General features: G+C 43.2%; 1 protein-coding gene across 1 annotated transcript in view; it reads left to right on the top strand.

Annotated features, from left to right (window-relative positions):
• TDRD9 (tudor domain containing 9) overlaps window positions 1–26,553 on the top strand; it is a 680,447-nt gene that overhangs the window by 260,428 nt on the left and 393,466 nt on the right. The window contains exons 8-9 of the mRNA XM_053706205.1: window positions 12,466–12,519; window positions 12,704–12,817. Coding sequence (XP_053562180.1) covers window positions 12,466–12,519; window positions 12,704–12,817 — 168 coding nt within the window. The remainder of the gene's footprint in view (window positions 1–12,465; window positions 12,520–12,703; window positions 12,818–26,553) is intronic.

Below are 26,553 nucleotides of genomic sequence, written 5' to 3'. Positions count from 1 at the left end.
GTAAGTTCTACAGTAAATTATGTTTTTTGAGTTTTATGGCATTTATACCTTGGACAGATGGGTACCTCAGCATAATATCTGAGGTTCAGTATGTCCTGCAATGTTTGCTAACTAATTTATTTCAATCCTGCACGCATAATGAAAAGGTGACACTTTGAAATTTAAAGAGAAAAGCACACAAAAAATGTTGCTTTTAAAATGTAAAGAGACAGTAACGTTTATCTGTTATTTTTATTAAAATAATTTCAGTTGTTTTGTTTAATTCATCCTTTGTGACTTAGGATGGAACAAACGCACACAAAAGATAATGTTACTTTAAAATTTAACGAGACAGTAACGTTTTTAATGTATCAATTTTTATTATAAATACTCCTTCTAAAGCGATTGCTGTTTAGGAGTCTGTTGACACTGGTCAATCCATGCCACGAATTTCTCCTATAGTGTCCCAAACATTTTTATGGCCCACGTGCAGTGCTCTGCGGTTCCTTGCAATTTTTATATGGAATTGCTGCACAAGACATTGCTTCTTTAATGTTAACATACTAATTGGATTTTTTCTGAACACAGAAATAAGAAGTTACTTTTAAAATTTAAAGAGACTGTAATGTTTTTTTTGTTTTTTGTTTTTTTTTTATTTCAAAAAGCTTTATTGAAAATAACAAGAAATGACAATGGCAGAAAGGTAATAGCATCTCATAAGAATCATAAAGCAGTACACTCCATTAAATCAGAATTTAGATGGCGGAAGTTAGATAACTAATGTCCGTGATCTTAGAAGGAAAACAGTTCGTGACTCCATTGAGTCTTATCCTCTGCAACCTGAGAGGGGAGTGTAGCGATGTGTACCAAACTCTGCAACATGCATCTCAAAAACAGTAACAACAATAATCAACTCAAGTGCTTTTGTGCGCACCTGTACGCTAGGGTCTGGCATGCGACATAGGGTTCAGTGCATGCCAGTAGTTAGTGAAAAGAGAAAAGGAAGGACGATAGAAAGAGAGAGAGAGAGAGAAAAAAAAAAAAAAGGGGAAGGGGGTGACCCCAGCATATGTGGGAGGGATAAGAGGGGGGGGGGGAGGAAAGAGGGAGGGAGGGGATGTTCCTTCATATCTTGTGACTTTATCTGATCAAGGGCTTCCAGATTTCCTTCATGTACTCATGTAGTTCTATTTTGTCATCCCTCATATACCTGTATCTCTCCAGAGTCAAATACCTGTCCACCCTACTTTCCCAGTCTGAATGTTGAGGTGTTTGGGTCGTTTTCCAGTATTTGGGGATTAGGGTTTTAGCACTGTTGAGCATTATATACAAGAGGTGTTTTTTGGGTTTTTCTACTAGCTTAGGGAGACCGTGGAATAATAAGAGGCTCGGATTTCTGCTCACCCTGACATTTAATTTGGAGTCAATCGTATCTAAGACAGAATTCCAAAAGGGTTGGATCAGATCGCACGTCCACCAAATGTGGATCAGAGTGCCAGATTCACCAAACCCCCTCCAGCACTTGCCATCTGATTTCTTATAGAATTTTCTAATTCTTTCTGGTGTCAAATACCAACGAGACAGATATTTATAGTTAGATTCAAGGATTCCGGCGAAGACAGATGCCTTAGTGTGGTTGTAAAATATTTTATCCCAGTCTGCATCCGTCAGTTCCCTATCCAACTCTGTGTTCCACCTTCTAACAAATGAAGGCAAGCCAACTTCTTTATGAGAAGACAGCAGGTTATACATAATTGAGATTAAGTGTCTTGGGGCGGATGGAAGTAGACAGAGTGTTTCCAACCGTGTAAATTGTCTTGTAATGTAAATTGCTTTTTTAGTAGTGCTTAAGTAGTGTTGAAGTTGTCTGTGATGATACCAAGTGAGAGGAACTCCCGATTGCTGCAATTCCTCTAGGGGTTTCAATCTCCCATCTAGGAGTAGTCTATGAAACATTGTTTGATCTAGCTGTGCCCTATTTATATTTATGTGATATGTGTTCGAAAACGGGATGTCGGGGTTGTGTGTAAATGGAGATAGTGGTGAAGGGAGGGAGGAGAATCTGTGGGTGTTCGACAGTGTCTTATCCCCATTGTGAGAAAAATTCACTAAGGAAAGGGTAATGGAAGACTATGTTTGGCCTATTTTTACTAGAGATCCAGCTCAGTGTTCCCGGGTTCTGTACTCCTAAAATCGTGCTGCGTCCAATTTGGGCCCAAGTCTATTCTATTGATGTTAGAGCACCATTCCACTTGTGTTTGAAGGTTAATTGCCTTTTTTATAATAGGAGGCATGGTATGCCCTAAACCCTCCTTTGTCTTTGGCCCAAGTATACGGTGCGTCTAGGGATTCGGGGTCTTCTACCCCCCCCAAATATATGTCTCTAGTTGTCCTTGCAACTTTCGTAAGAAGTGTATTGGGAATGGGGGTCGGCAAGGTCTGCAAATAATATAATACCCTGGGGAGGATATTCATTTTTACCACACCTATCCTACCCAGCCATGAAATTCTCTTATTTTTCCAAGCAGATAGGTCGTCTGTTATTGATTTTGACAGTTGGGGGTAGTTAGCTCCAAATAGGCCATTTGAATCTGGGGTCAGGTTGATTCCTAAATATTTAAGCGTTTGAGTTTTAATTTTAAGTTTACATATGTGCGGGATTTGACACAGCTCAGCTTGGGATAAATTTATATTTAAAATCTCAGACTTTGTGTGATTTAGGTGGAAATTAGATACTTTGCCATAGTCATCGAACTCCTTTAGAATCTCTGGAAGAGAGGTCAAAGGGTTGGAGATAGACAAAAGAACGTCGTCCGCGTAGAGCGAGACTTTGTGGTCCTGGCCACCCACCTGTATCCCAGAAATTGTATGATTGGCGCGTATCTTTTGCGCCAAGATCTCTATAGAAAGGGCAAATAACAGGGGTGAGAGTGGACAGCCCTGTCTTGTGCCATTGGTGATGTCGAAGGGTTCAGATAAAATATTATTAACTTTAACTTGGGCAGTAGGTTTCGAGTAGAGGGCCCAATATTTTTTGTATGAAAGAGTGGCTGAAATTCATTTTCGACAGGACAGCTGCAGAAAGTCCCAGCTGACCCCTGTCGAAAGGCCTTCTCCGCGTCAGTTGATATAAGCACTGAAGGGATATTATTATGTCGGGCGTAATTTACTAAGAGATTGGCTTTTATTGTGTTGTCCCTAGCCTCACGGCCGGGAACAAAACCTACTTGGTCAGGTGAAACCAAATGGGGCAAGTAGACGTTTAGTCTTGTGGCGAGGATTTTTGCGTAGATCTTCAGGTCTACATTGAGTAAGGAAATTGGCCCTGAAGTTCTCAGGGCGGTTAGGTGGCTTCCCGGGTTTTGGGATGGTGGTAACGTGTGCTAGTAACATGGTTGGGGGAAAATTTTGAGTGTGTCCAATGTCATTGAATAGGGTTGCTAAGTGTGGCGAAAGGATATCCTTAAATAATTTGTAATATTTGGCACTAAAGCCGTCAGGGCCCGGGGCTTTTACCAGTACTCAACTCCTCAATGGTTTTAGTTACCTCTTTTTACCGTGATGGGATTGTCCAGTGCCTCTCTGTCTTTATCCGACAGTGTCGGCAATGTGAGAGAACTCAAATATCTCTCGATATGGGGAAGGGGGGGGTCTCTTTCTGCCTCCGAAGTTGATACCTTCTCATCTTTTAAGTTATACAACTTCTGGTAGTAGGATCTAAGTGTTTCCGCAATTGAAGGGCTATCTACACAGGTTTGATTATGCTGATTAAAGATGGAGTGAACATGGGATTTTGATTGTTTTCTTTTTAAAGCGCGTGCCAGAAGCCTACCGGGTTTATCCCCGTATCAAAGTATGTTTGTTGCAATTGTAATGCCTTTTTTGGTGATCAATAGAATGGATATCTTGGATCTCTTTTCTGGCTTGTTGCAATATTTTGGTAGTCGCGGTGTCAGAGGGCAGTTTTTTATGTTTAATCTCTAGATCTCGGATTTTAAGGAGAAGGGTGGAGTACTTAAGTCTCAGCTGTTTGGAGTTTAGAGCTCTTTGTTTGATCAGTTCCCCCCCTCAGCACGCTCTTGTGTGCTTCCCACACTATTGGGCCTGGGACCTCCCCTGTGTTGTTGTGTTGGAAGTACTCTAATAATCTAGTCTCTATCTGCAGTTTAATTGGCTGATTGTTCAACAGGAAGTCATCAAACCTCCATATGTGGGGTCTGTCTGGGATAGAAGGCCAATTTAATTTACACAGGACAGGTGAGTGGTCCGACCATGTCATGGGGAGTATTTGGGAGTCTATAACCCCCGCCAGTGTGGACTGATCTGTAAAAAAGTAGTCCAGACGTGTGTACAGGTTGTGTGGGTGGGAAAAGAAGGTAAAGTCCCGTCTAGTGGGGTAAAGAGTGCGCCATGTATCATGAACTTCTAACTCTTCAAGTCTGGAGTTGCATTGTCTAATCACTTTTTTAGATATAGAAGCCGTAGCTCTGGACGTGTCTAGGACTGGGTCTAGAGGGAGATTGAAGTCCCCCCCAAGAATTAAAGCTCCTTTACGCAGGTCTAGGATCTTGTTGGTTAGTCTGGTCAGAAAACTGTTTTGTCCCTGATTAGGAAAGTATGTATTCACTAATGTGACGAGTCTGTTGAATAGTAGGCCTATTACAATCAGAAACCTCCCCTCAGGGTCTCTTTCTATGTGTATAGGTGAGAAAGGTGCAGAATGCTTAATCAAAATTCCGACACCGTTTTTTTTTGATGGGCCTGAGGCAAAGTATGAGGTCGGAAACTTAGGATTTGTCCAGGTCGGTTCCCTGCCCTTACGAAAATGAGTCTCCTGCATGAAGACAACGTCACTATGTGTTCTGATAGCGTCTCTAATTAAATGGGAGCGTTTTTCAGGTATGTTCAGTCCTTTGGTGTTTATGGTCAGCAAAGTGAGGGTTTGTGCCCCGTGGGATGGCATGGTGAGGGGAAAGGGGGAGGGTGAGAGAAAAAAAAAAAAAAAACCCTTAAAGGGGGAGGGAAAAAAGAGAGGAGTGTAAAGAAAGAATCAGAAAGAAGGAAAGTAAAATAGACGCAGACCCTAATGAAAGGGGACGTCCAATGTGGGCAGCAGATAGGGTATGTACTTTAGAGAGACGGCAGTGTTGTCTCTCTGTACAAAGGAGAAAGAAGGATAAAAAAGAAAAAAAGTTTTAGAGAAAGCAAAAAGTATCAAAGAGTGTGGGATAAGTATCCCCTGTGCCTGATGTGATTAGCAAATGAAAGAATAGTGAAGACGTAGAAGGATTAGAGCGTGGTCAGGGAGTGACAAGAATAGCAATAATATTATTCCCCTAGATACAACATCATCAACAACATACATATATCAAACAGTAGCTTCAACAGATTCCCTGGATAAAATTACATCCAAATAAGCCATGAGAACAACTCAAAAACAATGTAAATAAAGGAGGTTCAAGTAGGTAAACTTAGGCTAAAGATTCCAGGACAGGGGGTCTGAAGGCCTCTAGTGTAGTGTATGATCTGACCTGGTCTATTTGGAGAAAGTGTGCCTCATAAGGCTGCCACTGCAAAAGGAGGCTCAGGGAGGGAGATTACTCCCCCCATAATGAATCATAGATATTAAGGTCTAAAATTAAGGGGCCTTTGGTTACCGCTATTAGGCTGGGGTGGCATAGTTAGAGATATCTTTACAAGTATGGGATTACTATCCTGCAAACCTTTAGTTACTCATGGTTCCAATAGGCTGGTCTATAAAGACAATATACCCTGGTGGGAGAGAAAAACAAAATAAAGACAAAAAGAAAGACATATGAACCAGTTACAAGAAAAACAGTACAATATAACCATAACAAAACTTAGCTGATGTTGAAATAGGGCATATTAGAAATGTTCGGTAGGTACCAAATGAGTGTCCTGTGCAAAGTCTATTATTTGTCCCTACTTGTGGTTGGTAAATCAAGAGCACTTTGGCTGGATCCTGCTTCTTCGGGTACTGGAATGTCTACATCCAGAATATTGCAGAAATCAGAGAGGTCTGTGCGGGTTTTAAAGATGGCTTGTTTCCCATTGCGAGTGGCTATAAGCGATACGGGAAATCCCCACTTATATTGAATTTTATGGCGCTGAAGAACACTGGTAATAAACTTAAGGTCCCTTCTTTTTTGTAAGGTAATTTGGCTCAGGTCTGAGAAAACCTGGATAGGTATACCAGCATGAGTGAGATCTTTGATGGCGCGGGCCCTCTGAGCGATGATATCTTTATCTTTATAACTCAAAAACTTGACAATAATGTCCCTCGGGGGGCTTTGGGGGGGGGTTTTGGTCGGAGGGCCCGATGTGCCCTTTCTAGCATAATATCAGGGGAGCTCGGTGTTTCTTTAATGGTGCGGAAAAAGTCTTGCAGGAAGCCCTCAATGGCTGTATTATTCACAGATTCCGGCACCCCCTGATGCGTAGATTGTTCCTTCTCCCCCTATTATCTAAGTCTTCCACCCTGGTTAGGAGAAATTGGATGTCCCCTTCTTGCTCAAAAGCCCTTTGTGTATTTGAATCGGCTTGGGCCTGCAGGGTTGTCTGCTTAGTTTCTAAGGTGGTAACCTGCTGGCTGATTTGCTGGAAATCCCTTTTCAAGTCTCCAAATAAAGACCTCATTTCTGTTAGAACCACATTAATGTCTGCTTTAGAGGAGATTACATTTAAGTCACCTCTTGTTAGAGGTTCCTGTGGTTGCATGTCGGGCAGAGGACTTGGAGTAAAAGTTAGTGGGGAGGTCTGCTCTGTGTTTTCTGCAGGGGGTTGATCCGAACAAGTATTAGGTATTTTCAGAAAGTTAGTTAGACTGGTGCTTTTAATGTTTTTGTCACCTTTATTATGTTTCCTGCTAGACATGGTCACAGAGCTGTCAGAGACTAGGTTGAGAATAGCTACAGTGGCCACGTGTACTTTGCCCCAGTGTTTTAAATAACTCACAGCAAAGTTTTTCCCTGTGTACCAGCAGATGTATAAGCTTATTTGTGCAGGTCGTATTTTGGTTATTCTAGTATCTCTCTGGTGAATGCTATGAGAGGTGCTAGGTTATAAAAAATAGGGTGTTCTTTGCAGCGTGTGGGGATATTCCAATGGCCCAGTGCTATGATGTTTAGCTGAGTTACCCCGTGTATGAGGTTCTGATTGATGAGGTATACCCCTGTGTGTGCTCAAACAGGTCTCCCCTCTTACCGGTGTCTTGTCCTTTGGGTCCGCTAGCCTCTTTTGTCATTCAGCCGCTGCTGCCGTTGTTTAGGCACTGCGAGAGGAAGAGAGCCTTGCGGCCTGATCATGTGTCCGCCTTTTGTAGCGTTCGGCGGGGAGCCGCTTGATCTGTTGCCTTCCGATGTTTGCTTCAAGAGGTTATCGATATCCCGAGAATCGGGTGCAGTGAGGTGGATATCTCCGCAATATGTGAGGTAGGATGCCAGTCAGCGAGGTGCAGTGAGCGGTCCCGGTAGGCCGCAGTCTTCTGTATTATAAAAGATCCGCCAATTGCTCAAAAAGTTTTAAGGATCACATGCAGGGATTGATCACACTCCTGTATTATATTTTTAAAGATGTTCTAGGCATATTCCTTCTTGTTATTTAATTGTTATCAGGCACAGGGCTTAGGAGCCGGGAATTAAGCGACCATGTCCCTGCGTGGCCAGGCTCCGCCCCAACGACTGTAATGTTTTTTTTGTGTCAATTTTTATTAAAAAATACTTTTTTCTGAACCTTCTCCTTTTAAGGCATTTGCTGTTTGGGAGTATGTTGATGAGAGTTCAAATCCAGCTGCGGCTATGTGTTCCGCACAGCGAGTCCTCTTTCACAATTGTCACTTTATGCCACAAACCTATAGTGTCCACAAAATGTTATGGCCCACATGCAGTGCCCTGCGTTTCCTCTCATACTCCATCCGGAGTTTTCTCTGCATCTCATGCATTCTATGTTTTTCCCACGTGGAAGATAACATTACTAGAGGAATTATTTTCAAGTGTTTTAGGCGCTGGATTCAAGGAGTCGTTTCCAGCTTAGCTAAGAGAACTACTATATCCTTAGAGGATAGTTGGATTTTTCAAAGGTCCTATAGACGAAAATTAGAAAAGGGATGTACACCAGGGCTTACAATGGCATCCAGCTGTGCACTTTACTACCGTCACTAGTGCGACGGCATATTGGTTTGATGCGTTGTCTGATGTTATTAAGTCCGAAACTCCCCTGGATAAAATCCAGGATAGGATAAAGGCTTTCATATTGGCTAATTCCTTTATTTTAAATTCTTCCCTTCAAGTTATCAAAATGGGAGCATAGATTTCAGGTTTCTCTGTTCCAGCTCACAGAGCCTTTTGGTTGGAGCCTTGTTCTATGGATGTATGCTCTAAGTCTAAGCTTTTAATGATTCATTACAAGGGGAAGACCTTGTTAGAACCTGGATTGATGGAAATAATCTCCTTTGAAATTTTAAAGAATTAAAAAAAATAAAAAAAAGTAAGGATCCAAATAGTCTGCTGTTGAATCAAAGACAGCATGAAGGACATACCCCCGATTCGGGATCGGATCTTGCAGGGGGCAGACTTTCAGTCTTCGTTCGGGCTTGGGTTCGAGATGTTCAGAATTCCTGGGCATTAGAAAATAGTGTTCCAGGGATTCAAATTGGACAGGTTTCTGCTTTCAAGATTATCTGCAGAGACATCTCAGACCTGGGAATGATTGGTCCAGTTATAATACAGGTACTGGGTCTGTTGTTTTTTTTTTTTTTTTTTTTTTATACCAATCGGTTTGTGGTTCCCAAAAAAGAGGGAACCTTCAGACCACGTTTTAGATCTCAAGAGTCTAAACAGATTTTCTTAGTGTACCGTCCTTGAAGATGGCAACTATTTGTTCCATTCTTCCCTTGATCCAAGAGGGTCAATTTATGACAACTGTGGATTTTCAGGACGCATACGTGCATGTGCCATTCACAAGTTGGACAAACGCTTCCAGTTCGTGGCTCTTCCTTTCGGTCTTGCCTCAGCTCTCAGAGTTTCACGAAGACTCTGGGAGCGCTGTGGGCGGTGCTTCGGTTACGGGGCATTGCAGTAACGTCCTATCTGGACGACATTCTAGTCCAGGCGGCATCCTTACAGCTAGCAAGATTTCACACAGACTTGGTGTTTTCCTTCCCGTGGTCTTTCGGGTGGAAGAAAATTTTGGAAAAGAGTTCCTTAGTCCCATGCACAAGGGTAACTTTCTTGGGAACCATTAAAGATTCCATATCAGTTAAGGTTTTTCTGACGGAAGGTCAGGAAATCAGAGATTATCGGTACTTGTTTAGTCCACTCCTCGGCTTTCAGTGGCACAGTGCATGGAGGTAATCGGTCTGATGGTGGCGGCAATGGACATCATCCCGTTTGCTTGGTTCCATCTCAGACCATCTGCAGTTTCAGAATGCTCAGGCAATGGATCGGAGATTATACAGATTAATCTCCTCGAATACTACTGGAGCAGGAGACAAGGGATTCTCTTCGATGGTGGGGGTCTCTGGATTATCTCTCCCAGGGAACCTGCTTTCGCAGACCATCTTGGGTATTTGTGTCAACAGACGCCAGCCTTCTAGGGTGGAGAGCAGTCTGGGGCTCCCTAAGGGCTCAGGGGGTTTGGACTCAGCCAGAGTCGTATCTTCCTATAAACTTTCTGGAGCTAAGAACAATCTACTATGTTCTTCTGGCCTGGCCTCAGTTAGCCTCAGTCCAGTTTATCAGGTTCCAGTCGATCAACATGACGTCAGTGGTTTACATCAATCATCAGGGAGTAACGAGGAATTCCTTAGCGATGACAGAGGTATCCAAAATAAGTCAGTGGGCGGAGGCCCATTCTTGCTGCCTGTTGGCGAGCTACATCCCAGGGGTGGAACATTTGGGAGGCGGATTTCCTGCGCAGGCAGTCCTCTCATCCAGGGGAGTGGAAACTCCATCCGGAAGTGTTCTCCAGTTTTTGCCTCCGTTTGCCTTTCTTCTTCGGGCTATTGCTCAAATCTAGCAGGAGAGTGCTTTGGTGATCCTCATAGCACCGACTTCGCCTTGTGGGATTTGGTATACAGATGGACATGTTATCTCTACCATCTTGGAGGCTTCTGTTGAGGAAGGACCTTCTAATTCATGGGCTCCTCCTTCACCCAAATCTGGTTTATCTCAGGCCTTGGTCAGGATCAGGCCTGTGTTCATACAGTTACTCCTCCATAGAGTCTGATTTTAGTTTTCAGAGTTCTTCAAGGGGCTCCGTTTGAGCCTATTCTTTCCTTTAGATATTGAGTTATCTTGGAAAGTTTTTTCTTGTTGCTATTTCTTCTGATCGTAGAGTGTCGGTGCTCTCTGCATTTCAGTATGAGTCTCCTTATTCTTCTTACATTCAGATAAGGTAGTTTTACGTTCTAGCTTAGGATTTTTATATCAGACGGGGTGTTAAGTTCCCGGATATTGTTTGTTTAAACAATTGTTGGCTCGGATCTGTTTTCTCCCTGATGCTTCCGGTTGCTGAGGCTTCACTCAGTGTTTTCCTTTGTGGAATTGTTGTCAGACTTTTGGGCTCTAGGGCTGGTTTGGGGTTCCCCAGTTCCTGGGAACTTAGGCTATGTCCTTTTACTTTGCCAAATTGACCTGGTCACGGTTGGGCAGGTTGTCTGAGTGCTGATGCTCATTGGGCTGGACTTACACCTTTATTGTCGGTTTCCCTTGGTCAGCTTTCTGTGGTAACCTTATGGATTCACTGCTCTGCAGGCGAATGGGTTTGCAGTGTCGCTGCTGCAGCTATGGCACATTGGATGGGTGTTAGCATGCTTGTTCCTTAGGGGGATTCCTTCTAAGTTCATCTGCGTTGGATATTGATCTCTCATTTAGCCTGTGGCTTTGTGTCTTGTGGGCAGGTGCTCTGTCTTTTTGGCCCCATCCCTTTTCTTAGGGTGGGGGCTTATTCTCCTTCTTATGAAGGTGTGGTCCTTTTTCTAGAGATTCTCTTGGATTCAGGAGGTTGGAACTGAGAGTTAACCTTTCAGAGAGGGGTGTTTTTCTCTGGGTTGTTACGTTCCATCTGGAGTCTTGCTGGCTCAGTGTCGAGACTATGGTGGTCCTTTTGTTAGATTCCTTTGCGTCTACGGCCTTATCGTCTGTTTCTAAAAATTTGGGTTGGCACCCGTGCTCTGTTGGGATGGCTGTGGCCATTCTTCTGCTTGTTTTTGAGCTGGTGTTGGGGTTCTTCTGTTCTGTTTTTAAGACCTACCGATGCTTGGGCTGGCCCGGTTGGGAGTGGGTTCTGAGATGCGTTGCCATCTTCAGGATCTAGGTTGGCATTGTAGCTAGTTCCCTGGGTTTACACGCTGAGAGTCCCGGGTTACCATTCACCTTTGGGTTCTGGGTGTAACTTCTTTCTCTCTCTTGGGGGTGCAGTGGGTCTCGTTGAGGTTATGTGCTCCCCTTTTGGAGCCCTGTGTGTAGGTCTAGCAGCTTTGATTGCCTGGGAGTGTGCCCTCTGTCTGGGATTTCTCCTTTTGCAATCTGTTCTCTTGCTGGCCGTTTTTTACTTCTAAGGAAGAATTCTTCTGTGTCATCCTAATGATGGCTGCTTGTTCTTGAATCAGGATTTTTTGTTCTGGGTCTGTTACACATTCTTTTTTGTCTGAATACTATAGTATTCTTAGTTCTGACGATGTGAGGACTCCGTCTTCAGTCTTTCTGTGCTTTAGCTTGATGTGAGAGAAAGGTTTCTCTGTTTTGAGGCCCGGTCCTAAACCTCTGGTTTCTGCTTGGTCTGGGCCTAGCCTCGTCTGTCAGGACCCATTTGGGTCTTTGTAAACTTGGCTCGCTATTGGGGGTTTTCTTTTTATGGATTTTGTGATGACCTTTCGGTTTCCCTTCGGTTCTTTTTTGCCTTATCCCTTGGTGAGGGACCGCCTGTTGCACGACGGTGTCTCCTGGAGGACTGTTAGCTCAGTTGAGTCCGATTTTCAGACGAGTCAGGGTTTTTGTTGGGTTGTGGTTTCCGGCTTGGTGCCGCCTATTGTACACTCCCATTTTGGCATTCAGTGTCCTCTTTAGCTTGGGTATTGTTTTCCCAAAAGTAATGAATGCAGCTGTGGACTCTATCCAATTAGGAAGCAAATCATAAATTATGCTTACCTGATAATTTCAATTTCTTCCGTTGGAAAGAGTCCACAGCTCCCCACCCTTCTTTCTACGTGGGGTGTCTTTTTATTCTTCTGGCATCTTTTTTCACCCTGATATTTCTTCTACTGTTCCTTGTTCCTCTGCAGAATGACTGGTGTATGAGGGAAGTAGGAGGAGTATTTAAGCCTTTGGCTGGGGTGTCTTTGCCTCCTCCTGGTGGCCAGGTTCTTATTTCCCAAAAGTAATGAATGCAGCTGTGGACTCTTTCCAACGGAAGAAAAGGAAATTATCAGGTAAGCATAATTTATTTTTTTCTTTTCAATTCCAATAGGAGGAACTTAATTGGGGAAAATCTTATTACATTCAGATCAAAAGGATTAAAGAGGTAGATAATACATGAAAAGTTTCCTTGCCACTTTGTTTTTGTAAATGTGTGCGTGTGTGTGTATATATATATATGTATGTGTGTGTGTGTATATATATATATATATGTGTGTGTGTGTGTGTGTGTGTGTGTGTGTATATATATATATATATTTATTTATTTTTTTACTTATGTATATTTTTAGGTTGCTGCTTTGTATGAAGAATTGAAAATACGGATTTCTCAATTTAATATGCACATTACTCAAAGACAAGCTGTAGATGAAGATTACAAATTCAAGCAAAATTTTATTCTTCAGGTATATTACTGTGTTCTTTATTGAATTACATTTGAAGAGTTTTATGGTTGCTCAACCTAGCTGTGCAAGGTAAAAGAGCTTATTACTTTGGGGCAATGCCCCGCAAAAGGCACTTTTATGGGCTATTTGTAATTTAGTATAGGGTAGGGAATTTTTTTATTTTGGGGGGCTATTTTATTAGGGGAATTAGATTAGGTGTAATTAGTTTAAAAATTTGTCATTTCTTTTTTATTTTCTGTAATTTAGTGTGTTTTTTTTTCGTAATTTATTATTTATTTATTATCATAGTTTATTTAATTTAATTGTAATTAATTGTAGTTAGTTTAGGTAATTAATTTAATTATAGTGTAGTGTTAGGTTAGGGTTTATTTTACAGGTAAATTTGTACTTATTTCTCTTGTAAGGTGTATCCAGTCCACGGGTTCATCCATTACATGTGGGATATTCTGCTTCCCAACAGGAAGTTGCAAGAGGACACCCACAGCAGAGCTGTCTATATAGCTCCTCCCCTAACCCCCACCTCCAGTCATTCTCTTGCAACTCTCGACAAGATAGGAAGTATCAAGTGATATGTGGTGACTTAGTGTAGTTTTACCTTCAATCAAGAGTTTGTTATTTTTAAACGGTACCGGCTTTGTACTGTTTTACTCTCAGGCAGAAATTAGAAGAAGAATTCTGCCTGGAGGTTGATGATCTTAGCGGTTTGTAACTAAGGTCCATTGCTGTTCTCACACATAACTGAAGAGTATGGGAAAACTTCAGTTGGGGGAACGGTCTGCAGATTACCTGCTTTGAGGTATGTTCAGTATTTTTATTTCTAGAGAGATGAATAAAAGTTCTAGAAAATGCTGACAGAGCCTTGTGTATTTGAGGTAAGCTAGATGCAGTGATTTAACGACTGGGATCATGCTTACAAAACAGGGTAATACTCATGTTAATACAGGTGGCCCTCGGTTTACAACGGTTCAATTTGCGCCGTTTCAGAATAACGCCCTTTTTTTTTGCTATTGAAAAGCATTGACTGCTATTGAAAGCATTAGCACATGAATACATTAAAATAGCCAGTAGGTGGAGCTGTCAGCTTGTGTTGCAGCAAACACATGCAAAGAAAAGCAAGCCAGACATGATCAATGGATCAGCTTTCAAAGAAATAAGATCTAGCAGCCCTTCCCTTAGCGGCAGACTCAATGCAGAGAACTGTTTGCAGAAAAAGGCAAGTAAGAAACATTTTTGTTCATTAAACTTAGTTTGATGATGATACAGTCTGTTGTGTGATTAAACACAGGCAGGCTGAAATCAGTGTATAACCAGATCTGAGCAATGGAGCCGTTTTTTTAAAGGAACAAGATCTAGCAGCCACTTCCCTTAGCTGCAGAAAAATGCAAGTAAAAAAACATTTTTCTTCATTAAACTTAGTTTGATTATGATACAGTCTGTTGTGTGATTATTATTTTTTTTTTTCATGAAACTTAGATTGATGATGATACAGTCTGTGTTTGTGTGATAATTTTATTAAGTGTGGTTTAGGAAATGTTTTTGTTCATAAAACTTAGTTTGATGATGATACAATCTATTTTATTAGGTTAATAATGCTGTTTCACATTTATAGTATTCATTTCAAAGCTTTAAAAATAATGTATTAGGTGTTACTTATGTCAATTTTGAGAGGGGTCTGGAACCTAACTCCCTCACTTCCCATTGACTTACATTATAAACTGGGTTTCAATTTACAACGGTTTCGATTTACAACCATTCCTTCTGGAACCTAACCCCGGCGTAAACTGAGGGCTACCTGTACTCATATTACTTAGAGACAAAACGTTTTCATGTTTCATAAATAGGACGTTTTTTTCTCTGAGGGAGATAAGTCTTTTCTTGGGGCCTAGTTTTCCACATGGCTAGTTAGATACTCCTAGGAGTATTTTCTTAAGGCCCCTCTGACATCCAGTACATGGTGGGAGGGGCCTATTTTCACGCTCTAGATGCTCAGTTTCCTTCAGAGTGAGACATCCAGCTTCCCTAGAGGAGTCCTCTGGCATCTGAGGACCATTATAGAGGGTTTATTTCTTCCCTAGATTGTATTTGAGGGCAGGTAGGAGCCTCAGCAGAGCTGTGGCAAGTTGCTTAACTGTCCTTTACCGGTGGTTGACGTTTTTTAACCCCTTAACGACCAACAACGTATGGGGTACGTCCTGCAAAAAAATGCAGTTAATGACCAAGGACGTACCCCGTACGTCGTTGGTCTTTGAAAGCAGTGGAAGTAATCCTGATCACTTCCAACTGCTTTCATGTTATAGCAGTGATGCCTCCATATTGAGGCATCCTGCTATAACATTTTTTTAGCCGTCCGATGCAGAGAGAGCCACCCTGTGGCCCTCTCTGCATCGGCCATCAATGGCCATGTTCGTTGGTGGGTGGGAGCTGATCTAGGGAGGCGGGTGGGCGGCCATTGGTGGGAAGGGGGGCGGGATCGAGTGCGCGGGTGCGCGCGCGTGCGCGGGAGCGGGTGCGCGCGCGTGCGCGGGCGTGCCGCGCGCGGGGGGTGGGAAACCTACACTATGGAACAACAGGGGTACTTGGTGGGAGAGAGGGTGGCATCATAAAACATTTTAACGATCTGGGAGGGTGGGAGATTGGGGGTTGAGGGGGGGCAGCTACATAATTGAGGGGGGGCAGCTAAATAATAAAATAAAAAAAAATTGATAAAAAAACATTTGAGTTCAAAACTGGGTACTGGCAGACAGCTGCCAGTACCCAATATGGCGCATAATAAGGCAGAGAGGGGGGTTAGAGAGCTGTTTGGGGGGGATCAGGGAGGTTGGGGGCTAAGGGGGGATCCTACAGAGCAGAATTATTATTGTTTTTTTTTTTTTAAATCCCCAAAAAACTCTTATTTTAGTACTGGCAGACTTACTGCCAGTACTTAAGATGGCGGGGACAATTGTGGGGTGGGGGAGGGAAGAGAGCTGTTTGGGAGGGATCAGGGGGTGTGATGTGTCATGTGGGAGGTTGATACCTACACTAAAGCTAAAATTAACCCTACAAGCTCCCTACAAGCTCCCTAATTAACCCCTTCAATGCTGGGCATTATACACGTGTGGTGCGCAACGGCATTTAGCTGCCTTCTAATTACCAAAAAGCAAAGCCAAAGCCATATATGTCTGCTATTTCTGAACAAAGGGGATCCCAGAGAAGCTTTTACAACAATGTATGCCATAATTGCACAAGCTGTTTGTAAATAATTTCAGTGAGAAACCTAAAATTGTGAAAAATGTAACGCTTTTTTTTATTTGTTCGCATTTGGCGGTGAAATGGTGGCATGAAATATACCAAAATGGACCTAGATCAATACTTTGGGTTGTCTACTACATTATACTAAAGCTAAAATTAACCCTACAAGCTCCCTACAAGCTCCCTAATTAACCCCTTCAATGCTGGGCATAATACACGTGTGGTGCGCAGTGGCATTTAGCGGCCTTCTAAATACCAAAAAGCAATGCCAAAGCCATAAATGTCTGCTATTTCTGAACAAAGGGGATCCCAGAGAAGCATTTACAACCATTTATGCCATAATTGCACAAGTTGTTTGTAAATAATTTTCAGTGAGAAACCTAAAGTTTGTGAAACAATTTGTGAAAAAGTGAACAATTTTTTTTATTTGATCGCATTTGGTAGTGAAATGGTTGCATGAAATATACTAAAATGGGCCTAGATCAATACTTTGGGATGTCTTCTAAAAAAAAATATATACATGTCAAGGGATATTCAGGTATTCCTGAAAGATATCAGTGTCCCAATGTAACTAGCGCTAATTTTGAAAAAAAGTGGTTTGGAAATAGCAAAGTGCTACTTGTATTTATTTCCCTATAACTTGCAAAAAAAACAAAGAACATGTAAACATTGGGTATTTCTAAACTCAGGACAAAATTTAGAAACTATTTAGCATGGGTGTTTTTTGGTGGTTATAGATGTGTAACAGATTTTGGGGTTCAAAGTTAGAAAAAGTGTGTTTTTTTCCTCATATTTTATAATTTTTTTTATAGTAAATTATAAGATATGATGAAAATAATGGTATCTTTAGAAAGTCCATTTAATGGCGAGAAAAACGGTATATAATATGTGTGGGTACAGTAAATGAGTAAGCGGAAAATTACAGCTAAACACAAACACTGCAGAAATGTAAAAATAGCCTTGGTCCCAAATGGACAGAAAATGGAAAAGTGCTGTGGTCCTTAAGGGGTTAAATCCGGTTTGGGTGCTAAGGTGTTAATCATCCATTTGCAAGTGGGTGCAATGTTGCTTTAGTCCCTTACACACACTGTAAAAATTTCGAAAACTTTACTATATTTTTACACTGTTTTGCAGTTTAAGTGCTAGTTTTTTTTCTCTTAAAGGCACGGTAACGTTTTTGTTTAATTGCTGTTTCACATTTATTAAAGTGTTTTCCAAGCTTGCTTGTCTCATTACTAGTCTGTTAAACGTGTCTGACATAGAGGAAACTCCTTGTTCAATATGTTTGGAAGCCATTGTGGAACCCCCTCTTAGAATGTGTACCAAATGTACTGAAATTTCTATAAACTATAAAGACCATATTATGGCGCTTAAAGATTTATCTCCAGAGGATTCTCTGACTGAAAAAAGGGAGATTATGCCATCTAGCTCTCCCCACGTGTCAGAACCTAAAACTCCCGCTCAAGTGACGCCAAGTACATCTAGCGCGTCTAATTGTTTTACCTTACAGGACATGGCGGCAGTTATGAATGCTACCCTCTCAGAGGTATTGTCCAAACTGCCCGGGTTACAAGGAAAGCGAGACAGCTCTCGGGCTAGAACAAATACAGAGCTTTCTGACGCTTTAATACCTGTGTCCGATATACCCTTACAATACTCAGAAGCCGAGGCAGGAGAGCTTCTATCTGTAGGTGACATTTCAGATTCAGGGAAGGCGTTGCTTCAGTCTGATTCTGAAATGACAGCATTTAAATTTAAGCTCGAACACCTCCGCTTATTGCTTAGGGAGGTTTTAGCGACTCTGGATGACTGTGAACCCATTGTAGTTCCAGAGAAATTGTGTAAGATGGACAAATACTTTGCAGTGCCTGTTTACACTGATGTTTTTCCAGTCCCTAAGAGGTTTTCGGAAATTATTACTAAGGAATGGGATAGACCAGGTGTGCCGTTCTCTCCCCCTCCTGCTTTTAAAAAGATGTTTCCCATAGATGTCGCCATACGGGACTCGTGGCAGACGGTCCCTAAGGTGGAGGGAGCAGTCTCTACCCTAGCTAAGTGTACAACTATTCCCGTCTAGGACAGTTGTGCTTTCCTAGATCCTATGGATAAAAAATAAATTGGAGGGTCTCCTTAAGACAATTTTTATACATCAAGATTTTATTCTCCAGCCTCTTGCATGCATTGCCCCAGTTACTGCTGCAGCGGCTTTTTGGTTCGAGTCTCTTGAGGAGGCTTTACAGGTGGAGACCCCGTTAGATGATATTTTAGACAGGATTAAAGCTCTTAAGTTAGCTAATTCCTTTACCTCTGACGCCGTTTTTCATTTAACCAAGCTAACGGCTAAGAATTCAGGTTTTGCCATTCTGGCGCGTAGGGCGCTATGGCTTAAGTCCTGGTCAGCAGACGTTACTTCAAAGTCTAAGCTTCTTAACATCCCCTTCAAGGGACAGACCCTATTCGGGCCTGGTCTGAAGGAGATCATTTCTGATATTACTGGAGGAAAAGGTCACGCCCTTCCTCAGGATAGGTCCAATAAGTTAAGGACCAAACAGAATAAGTTTTGTTCCTTTCGAAACTTCAAGAGTGGCGCAGCTTCAGCTTCCTCTAATGCAAAACAAGAGGGAAATTTCTCTTGTAAAGGTGTATCCAGTCCACGGGTTCATCCATTACTTGTGGGATATTCTCCTTCCCAACAGGAAGTTGCAAGAGGACACCCACAGCAGAGCTGTTCATATAGCTCCTCACCTAACTGCCACCCCCAGTCATTCTCTTGCAACTCTCGACAAGAAAGGAAGTATCAAGAGATATGTGGTGACTTAGTGTAGTTTTTACCTTCAATCAAGAGTTTGTTATTTTTAAACGGTACCGGCGTTGTACTGTTTTACTCTCAGGCAGAAATTGGAAGAAGAATCTGCCTGGAGGTTGATGATCTTAGCGGTTTGTAACTAAGGTCCATTGCTGTTCTCACACATAACTGAAGAGTATGGAAAGAAAACTTCAGTTGGGGGGACGGTTTGCAGATCACCTGCTTTGAGGTATGTTCAGTATATTTTTTTTCTAGAGAGATAAGGTCTAGAAAATGCTGACAATGCCTGGTATATTTGAGGTAAGCCTGATACAGTGATTTAACAACGACTGGGATCATGCTTACAAGATAAGGGTAATATTCATGTTAACTCTCATATTAATTAGTGTAAAAACGTTTGCATAACTTACAGAAAAAACGTTTTTTCTCTGAGAGTGATAAATCTTTATTTGGGGCCTAGTTTTCCACATTGCTTGTTAGATTACTCCTAGGAGTACTTTTTTAAGGCCCTCTGACATTGAGTGCATGGTGGGAGGGGCCTATTTTCGCGCACTTTATGCGCAGTTTAAATTCAGACTGAGATATCCAGCTTCCCTAAAGGAGTCCTCTGGCATCTAGGACCACTATAGAGGGTTTTTTTTCCTACAAAAATCGTTGTTTAAGGGCAGGTAGGAACAACAGCAGAGCTGTGGCAGTGTGTTTGACTGTTTTTTAACGGTTTTACCGTTTTTCTAATCCGGTTTGGGGCCTAAGGGGTTAATCATCCATTTGCAAGTGGGTGCAATGCTGCTTTAGTCTCTTATACACACTGTAAATATTTCGTAGAGTTTACTACTTTTTAACACTGTTTTGCAGTTTATGTGGTAGTTTTTTTCTCTTAAAGGCACAGTACCGTTTTTGTTTAATTGCTTTTTCACATTTTTTAAAGTGTTTTCCAAGCTTGCTGGTCTCATTACTAGTCTGTTAAACATGTCTGACATAGAGGAAACTCCTTGTTCGTTATGTTTAGAAGCCATTGTGGAACCCCCTCTTAGAATGTGTACCAAATGCACTGACCTTTCTATAAGTTATAAAGACCATATTATGGGTTTTAAAGATTTATCACCAGAGGTTTCTCAGACTGACAAAAGTGAGGTTAAACCACCTAGCTCTCCCAATGTGTCAGAACCTATATCTCCTGCGCAAGTGACGCCAAGTACATCTGGCGCGTCCAATGCGTTTACTTTACAAGACATGGCAGAGGTATTGTCCAAACTGCCAGGGTTATAAGGAAAGCGAGACAGCTCTGGGGCTAGAACAAATACAGAGCTTTCTGACGCTTTAGTAGCTATGTCTGATATACCCTCACAATGTACAGAAGCCGAAGCAGGAGAGCTTCTATCTGTGGGTGACATTTCTGATTCAGGGAAGGCTTTACTTCAGTCTGACTCTGAAATGACAACATTTAAATTTAAGCTTGAACACCTCCGCTTGTTGCTCAGGGAGGTTTTAGCAACTCTGGATGACTGTGACACCATTGTAGTCCCAGAGAAATTGTGTAAAATGGACAAATACTTTGCAGTCCCTGTTTACACTGATGTTTTTCCAATCCCTAAGAGGTTTTCAGAAATTATTACGAAGGAATGGGATAGACCAGGTGTACCGTTCTCTCCCCCTCCTGCTTTTAAAAAGATGTTTCCCATAGATGCCGCTACACGGGACTCGTGGCAGATGGTCCCTAAGGTGGAGGGAGCAGTCTCTACCCTAGCTAAGCGTACAACTATCCCCGTCGAGGACAGTTGTGCTTTCCTAGATCCAATGGATAAAAAATTAGAGGGTTTCCTTAAGAAAATCTTTATACAACAAGGTTTTATTCTCCAGCCTCTTGCATGCATTGCCCCAGTCACTACTGCAGCGGCTTTCTGGTTCGAGTCTCTTGAAGAGGCTCTACAGGTGGAGACCCCGTCGGATGATATCCTAGACAGGCTTAAAGCTCTTAAGTTAGCCAATTTATTTATTTCTGACGCCGTTTTTCATTTAACAAAGCTAACGGCTAAGAATTCAGGTTTTGCCATTCAGGCGCATAGGGCGCTATGGCTTAAATCCTGATCAGCTGACGTTACTTCAAAGTCTAAGCTTCTCAACATCCCCTTCAAAGGGCAAGACCCCTATTCGGGCCTGGACTGAAGGATATAATTTCTGATATTACTGGAGGAAAAGGCCACGTCCTTCCCCAGGATAGGTCCAACAAATTAAGGACCAAACAGACTAATTTTCGTTCCTTTCGAAACTTCAAGAGTGGCGCAGCTTCAACTTCCTCTACTACAAAACAAGAAGGAAATTTTGCCCAGTCCAAGCCAGTCTGGAGACCTAACCAGGCTTGGAACAAGGGAAAGCAGGCCAAAAAACCTGCTGCTGTCTCTGACAGCATGAAGGAGTAGCCCCCGATCCGGGACCGGATCTAGCTAGGGGCAGACTTTCTCTCTTCGCCCAGGCTTGGGCAAGAGATGTCCCAGAATCCCTGGGCTCTGGAGATTGTTTCCCAGGGATATCTTCTGGATTTCAAAGCCTCATCTCCAAAGGGGAGATTTCATCTCTCACAATTATCTGCAAACCAGATAAGGAGAGAGGCATGCTTATGTTGCGTTCAAGACCTTCTGGTTATGGGAGTGATCCACCCAGTTCCAAGGGAGGAACAGGGGCAAGGATTCTATTCATATCTGTTTATAGTTCCCAAAAAAGAGGGAACTTTCAGACCAATCTTGGATCTCAAGATCCTAAACAAATTTCTCAGGGTCCCATCCTTTAAGATGGAGACTATTCGAACCATCCTACCTATGATCCAGGAGGGTCAATATATGAATACCATGGACTTAAAGGATACTTATCTCCACATTCCGATACACAGAGATCATCATCGGTTTCTCAGGTTTGCCTTTCTAGACAGGCATTACCAGTTTGTGGCTCTTCCCTTCGGGTTAGCCACGGCACCAAGAATCTTTACGAAGGTTCTAGGGTCCCTACTGGCGGTTCTAAGGCCACGAGGCATAGCGGTGGCTCCTTACCTAGACGACATTCTGATACAGGCGTCGAATTTTCAAATCGCCAAGTCCCATACGGACATTGTTTTGGCATTCCTGAGGTCTCATGGGTGGAAGGTGAATAAAGAAAAGAGTTCTCTCTCCCCTCTCACAAGAGTTTCCTTCCTAGGAACTCTGATAGATTCAGAGGTCAGGTTGTCAAAGCTTCTAACTTCCTGCCGTGCTCTTTATTCCACTTCTCAGCCGTCAGTGGCTCAGTGTATATGGAGGTAATCGGCTTAATGGTAGCGGCAATGGACATAGTTCCGTTTGCCCGCCTACATCTCAGACCACTGCAACTTTGCATGCTCAATCAGTGGAATGGGGATTACACAGATTTGTCCCCTCTGCTAAATCTGGATCAAGAGACCAGGGATTCTCTTCTCTGGTGGCTATCTCGGGTACATCTGTCCAGGGGAATGAGCTTCCGCAGGCCAGAATGGCTATAGTGACGACAGGTACCAGACTTCTGGGCTGGGGCGCAGTCTGGAACTCCCTGAAGGCTCAGGGTTCGTGGACTCAGGAGGAAGCCCTCCTTCCGATAAACATTCTGGAACTAAGAGCAATATTCAATGCTCTTCAGGCTTGGCCTCAGCTAGCTGCGGTCAGGTTCATCAGATTTCAGTCGGACAACATCACGACTGTAGCCTATATCAACCATCAGGGGGGTACAAGGAGCCCCCTGGCGATATTGGAGGTTTCAAAGATAATTCTGTGGGCAGAGGTTCACTCTTGCCATCTCTCAGCTATCCATATCCCAGGAGTAGAGAACTGGGAGGTGGTTTTCCTAAGTCGGCAGACTTTTCATCCGGGGGAGTGGGAGCTCTATCCGGAGGTATTTTCCCAGTTGATTCAACTATGGGGCAAACCAGAACTGGATCTCATGGCGTCTCGTCAGAACGCCAAGCTTCCTCGTTACGGGTTCAGGTCCAGGGATCCCAAAGCAGCGCAGATAGATGCTCTAGCAGCGCCCTGGTCCTTCAGCCTGGCTTATGTGTTTCCACCGTTTCCTCTGCTCCCTCGTCTGATTGCCAAGATCAAGCAGGAGAGAGCTTCAGTGATTTGGATAGCTCCTGCATGGCCACGCAGGACTTGGTATGCAGATCTGGAGGACATGTCATCCTTTCCACCATGGACTCTGCCGCTGAGGCAGGACCTTCTACTTCAAGGTCCTTTCAAACATCCAAATCTAATATCTCTGCGTCTGACTGCTTGGAGATTGAACGCTTGATTCTATCAAAGCGTGGTTTTCCGAGTCTGTCATTGATACCTTAATTCAGGCTCGAAAGCCTGTCACCAGGAAAATCTATCATAAGATATGGTGTAAATATCTTCATTGGTGTGAATCCAAGGGTTACTCATGGAGTAAAGTCAGGATTCCTAGAATCTTAACCTTTCTCCAAGAGGGATTGGAGAAAGGATTGTCTGCTAGTTCCTTAAAGGGACAGATTTCTGCTCTGTCTATTCTTTTGCACAAACGTCTGGCTGAGGTTCCAGACGTTCAGGCGTTTTGTCAGGCTTTAGTTAGAATTAAACCTGTGTTTAAACCTGTTGCTCCGCCATGGAGTTTAAATTTAGTTCTTAAAGTTCTTCAAGGGGTTCCGTTTGAACCTTTGCATTCCATAGATATTAAACTTTTATCTTGGAAAGTTCTGTTTCTAGTAGCTATCTCCTCGGCTCGAAGAGTTTCTGAGTTATCTGCTTTACAGTGTGATTCCCCTTATCTGATTTTCCATGCATATAAGGTAGTTTTGCGTACCATACCTGGGTTTCTTCCTAAGGTAGTATCTAATAAGAACATCAATCAGAAGATTGTTGTTCCTTCATTATGTCCTAATCCTTCCTCAAAGAAGGAACGTCTTTTACACAATCTTGATGTGGTTCGTGCTTTAAAGTTTTATTTACAAGCTATGAAGGATTTTCGTCAAATATCTGCTTTGTTTGTTGTCTACTCTGGACAGAGGAGAGGCCAAAAGGCTTCGGCAACTTCTTTCTTTTTGGCTGAGAAGCATAATCCGCTTAGCTTATGAGACTGCTGGCCAGCAGCCTCCTGAAAGAATTACAGCTCATTCCACTAGAGCGGTGGCTTCCACATGGGCCTTTAAAAATGAGGCTTCTGTTGAACAGATTTGTAAGGCGGCGACTTGGTCTTCGCTTCACACTTTTTCTAAATTCTACAAATTCGATACTTTTGCTTCTTCGGAGGCTATTTTTGGGAGAAAGGTCTTACAGGCAGTTGTGCCTTCTGTTTAAGTTCCTGCCTTGTCCCTCCCTTCATCCGTGTCTTAAAGCTTTGGTATTGGTATCCCACAAGTAATGGATGAACCCGTGGACTGGATACACCTTTAGAAGAGAAAACAAAATTTATGCTTACCTGATAAATTTATTTCTCTTGTGTTGTATCCAGTCCACGGCCCGCCCTGTCATTTTAAGGCAGGTGTTTATTTTTAAACTACAGTCACCACTGCACCCTATAGTTTGTCCTTTTTTCTTGCTTGTCTTCGGTTGAATGACGGGGGTGGCAGTTAGGGGAGGAGCTATATAGACAGCTCTGCTGTGGGTGTCCTCTTGCAACTTCCTGTTGGGAAGGAGAATATCCCACAAGTAATGGATGAACCCGTGGACTGGATACACCACAAGAGAAATAAATTTATCAGGTAAGCATACATTTTGTTTTCGCCCAGTCCAAACCAGTCTGGAGACCTAACCAGGCTTGGAACAAGGGGAAGCAGGCCAAAAAACCTGCTGCTGCCTCTAAGACAACATGAAGGAGTAGCCCCCGATCCGGGACCGGATCTAGTAGGGGGCAGACTTTCTCTCTTCGCTCAGGCTTGGACAAGAGACGTCCAGGATCCCTGGGCACTAGAGATTGTTTCCCAGGGATTTCTTCTGGAGTTCAAAGGTTCATCTCCAAAGGGGAGATTTCACCTCTCACAACTATCTGCAAACCAGATAAAGAGAAGCATTTTTACGTTGCGTTCAAGACCTACTGGTTATGGGAGTGATCCACCCAGTTCGAAGGGAGGAACAGGGGCAGGGTTTCTATTCAAACCTGTTTATAGTTCCCAAAATAGAGGGAACGTTCAGACCAATCTTGGATCTCAAGATCCTAAACAAATTTCTCAGGGTCCCATCTTTCAAGATGGAGACAATCCGAACCATCCTCCCTATGATCCAGGAGTGTCAATATATGACTACCGTGGACTTAAAGGATGCTTATCGCCACATTCCGATTCACAGAGATCATCATCAGTTCCTCAGGTTCGCCTTCCTAGACAGGCATTACCAGTTTGTGGCTCTTCCCTTCGGATTAGCCACGGCGCCAAGAATCTTTACGAAGGTTCTAGGGTCTCTACTGGCGGTTCTAAGGCCGCGGGGCATAGCGGTGGCACCTTACCTAGACGACATCCTGATCCAGGCGTCGACTTTTCAAATCGCCAAGTCCCATACAGACATTGTTCTGGCCTTTCTGAGGTCTCACGGATGGAAGGTTAACAGAGAAAAGAGTTCTCTCTCCCCTCTCACAAGAGTTTCCTTCCTAGGAACTCTGATAGATTCAGTAGAAATGAAAATTTTTCTGACAGAGGTCAGGATATCAAAGCTTCTAACCTCTTGCCGTGCTCTTCATTCCACTTCTTGGCCGTCAGTGGCTCAGTGTATGGAAATGATCAGCCTGATGGTAGCGGCAATGGACATAGTTCAGTTTGCACGCCTACATCTCAGACCACTGCAACTTTGCATGCTCAATCAGTGGGATGGGGACTACACAGATTTGTCTCCCCTGTTAAATCTGGATCAAGAGACCAGGGATTCTCTTCTCTGGTGGATATCTTGGGTCCATCTGTCCAGGGGAATGAGTTTCCGCAGGCCAGAGTGGACTGTAGTGAAGACAGATGCCAGCCTTCTGGGCTGGGGCGCAGTCTGGAATTCCCTGAAGGCTCAGGGTTTGTGGGCTCAGGAGGAGTCCCTCCTTCCGATAAACATTCTGGAGCTAAGAGCGATATTTAATGCTCTTCAGGCTTGGTCTCAACTAGCTGCGGTCAGATTCATCAGATTTCAGTCGGACAATATCACGACTGTAGCCTATATCAACCATCAGGGGGGAACAAGGAGTCCCCTGGCAATGATGGAGATAATTCTTTGGGCAGAGGTTCACTCTTGCCATCTCTCAGCTATCAATATTCCAGGAGTAGAGAACTGGGAGGCGGACTTTCTAAGTCGGCAGACTTTTCATCCAGGGGAGTGGGAGCTCCATCCGGAGGTATTAGCCCAGCTGATTCAACTATGGGGCAAACCAGAACTGGATTTGATGGCGTCTCGTCAGAACGCCAAGCTTCCTCGTTACGGGTCCAGGTCAAGGGATCCCCAGGCAACGCTGATAGATGCTCCTTCAGCCTGGCTTATGTGTTTCCACCATTTCCTCTCCTCCCTCGTCTGATTGCCAAGGTCAAGCAGGAGAGAGCTTCAGTGATTTTGATAGCACCTGCGTGGCCACGCAGGACTTGGTATGCAGATCTGGTGGACATGTCATCCTTTCCACCATGGACTCTACCGCTGAGACAGGACCTTCTACTCCAAGGTCCATTCAAACATCCAAATCTAATTTCTCTGCGTCTGACTGCTTGGAGATTGAACGCTTG

This window comes from Bombina bombina, chromosome 1 (assembly GCF_027579735.1).
Source record: "Bombina bombina isolate aBomBom1 chromosome 1, aBomBom1.pri, whole genome shotgun sequence".
NCBI classification, from domain to species: domain Eukaryota; kingdom Metazoa; phylum Chordata; class Amphibia; order Anura; family Bombinatoridae; genus Bombina; species Bombina bombina.
Note: the sequence above shows the minus strand (reverse complement) of the source record. Positions and strands in the feature narration are given on the sequence as shown.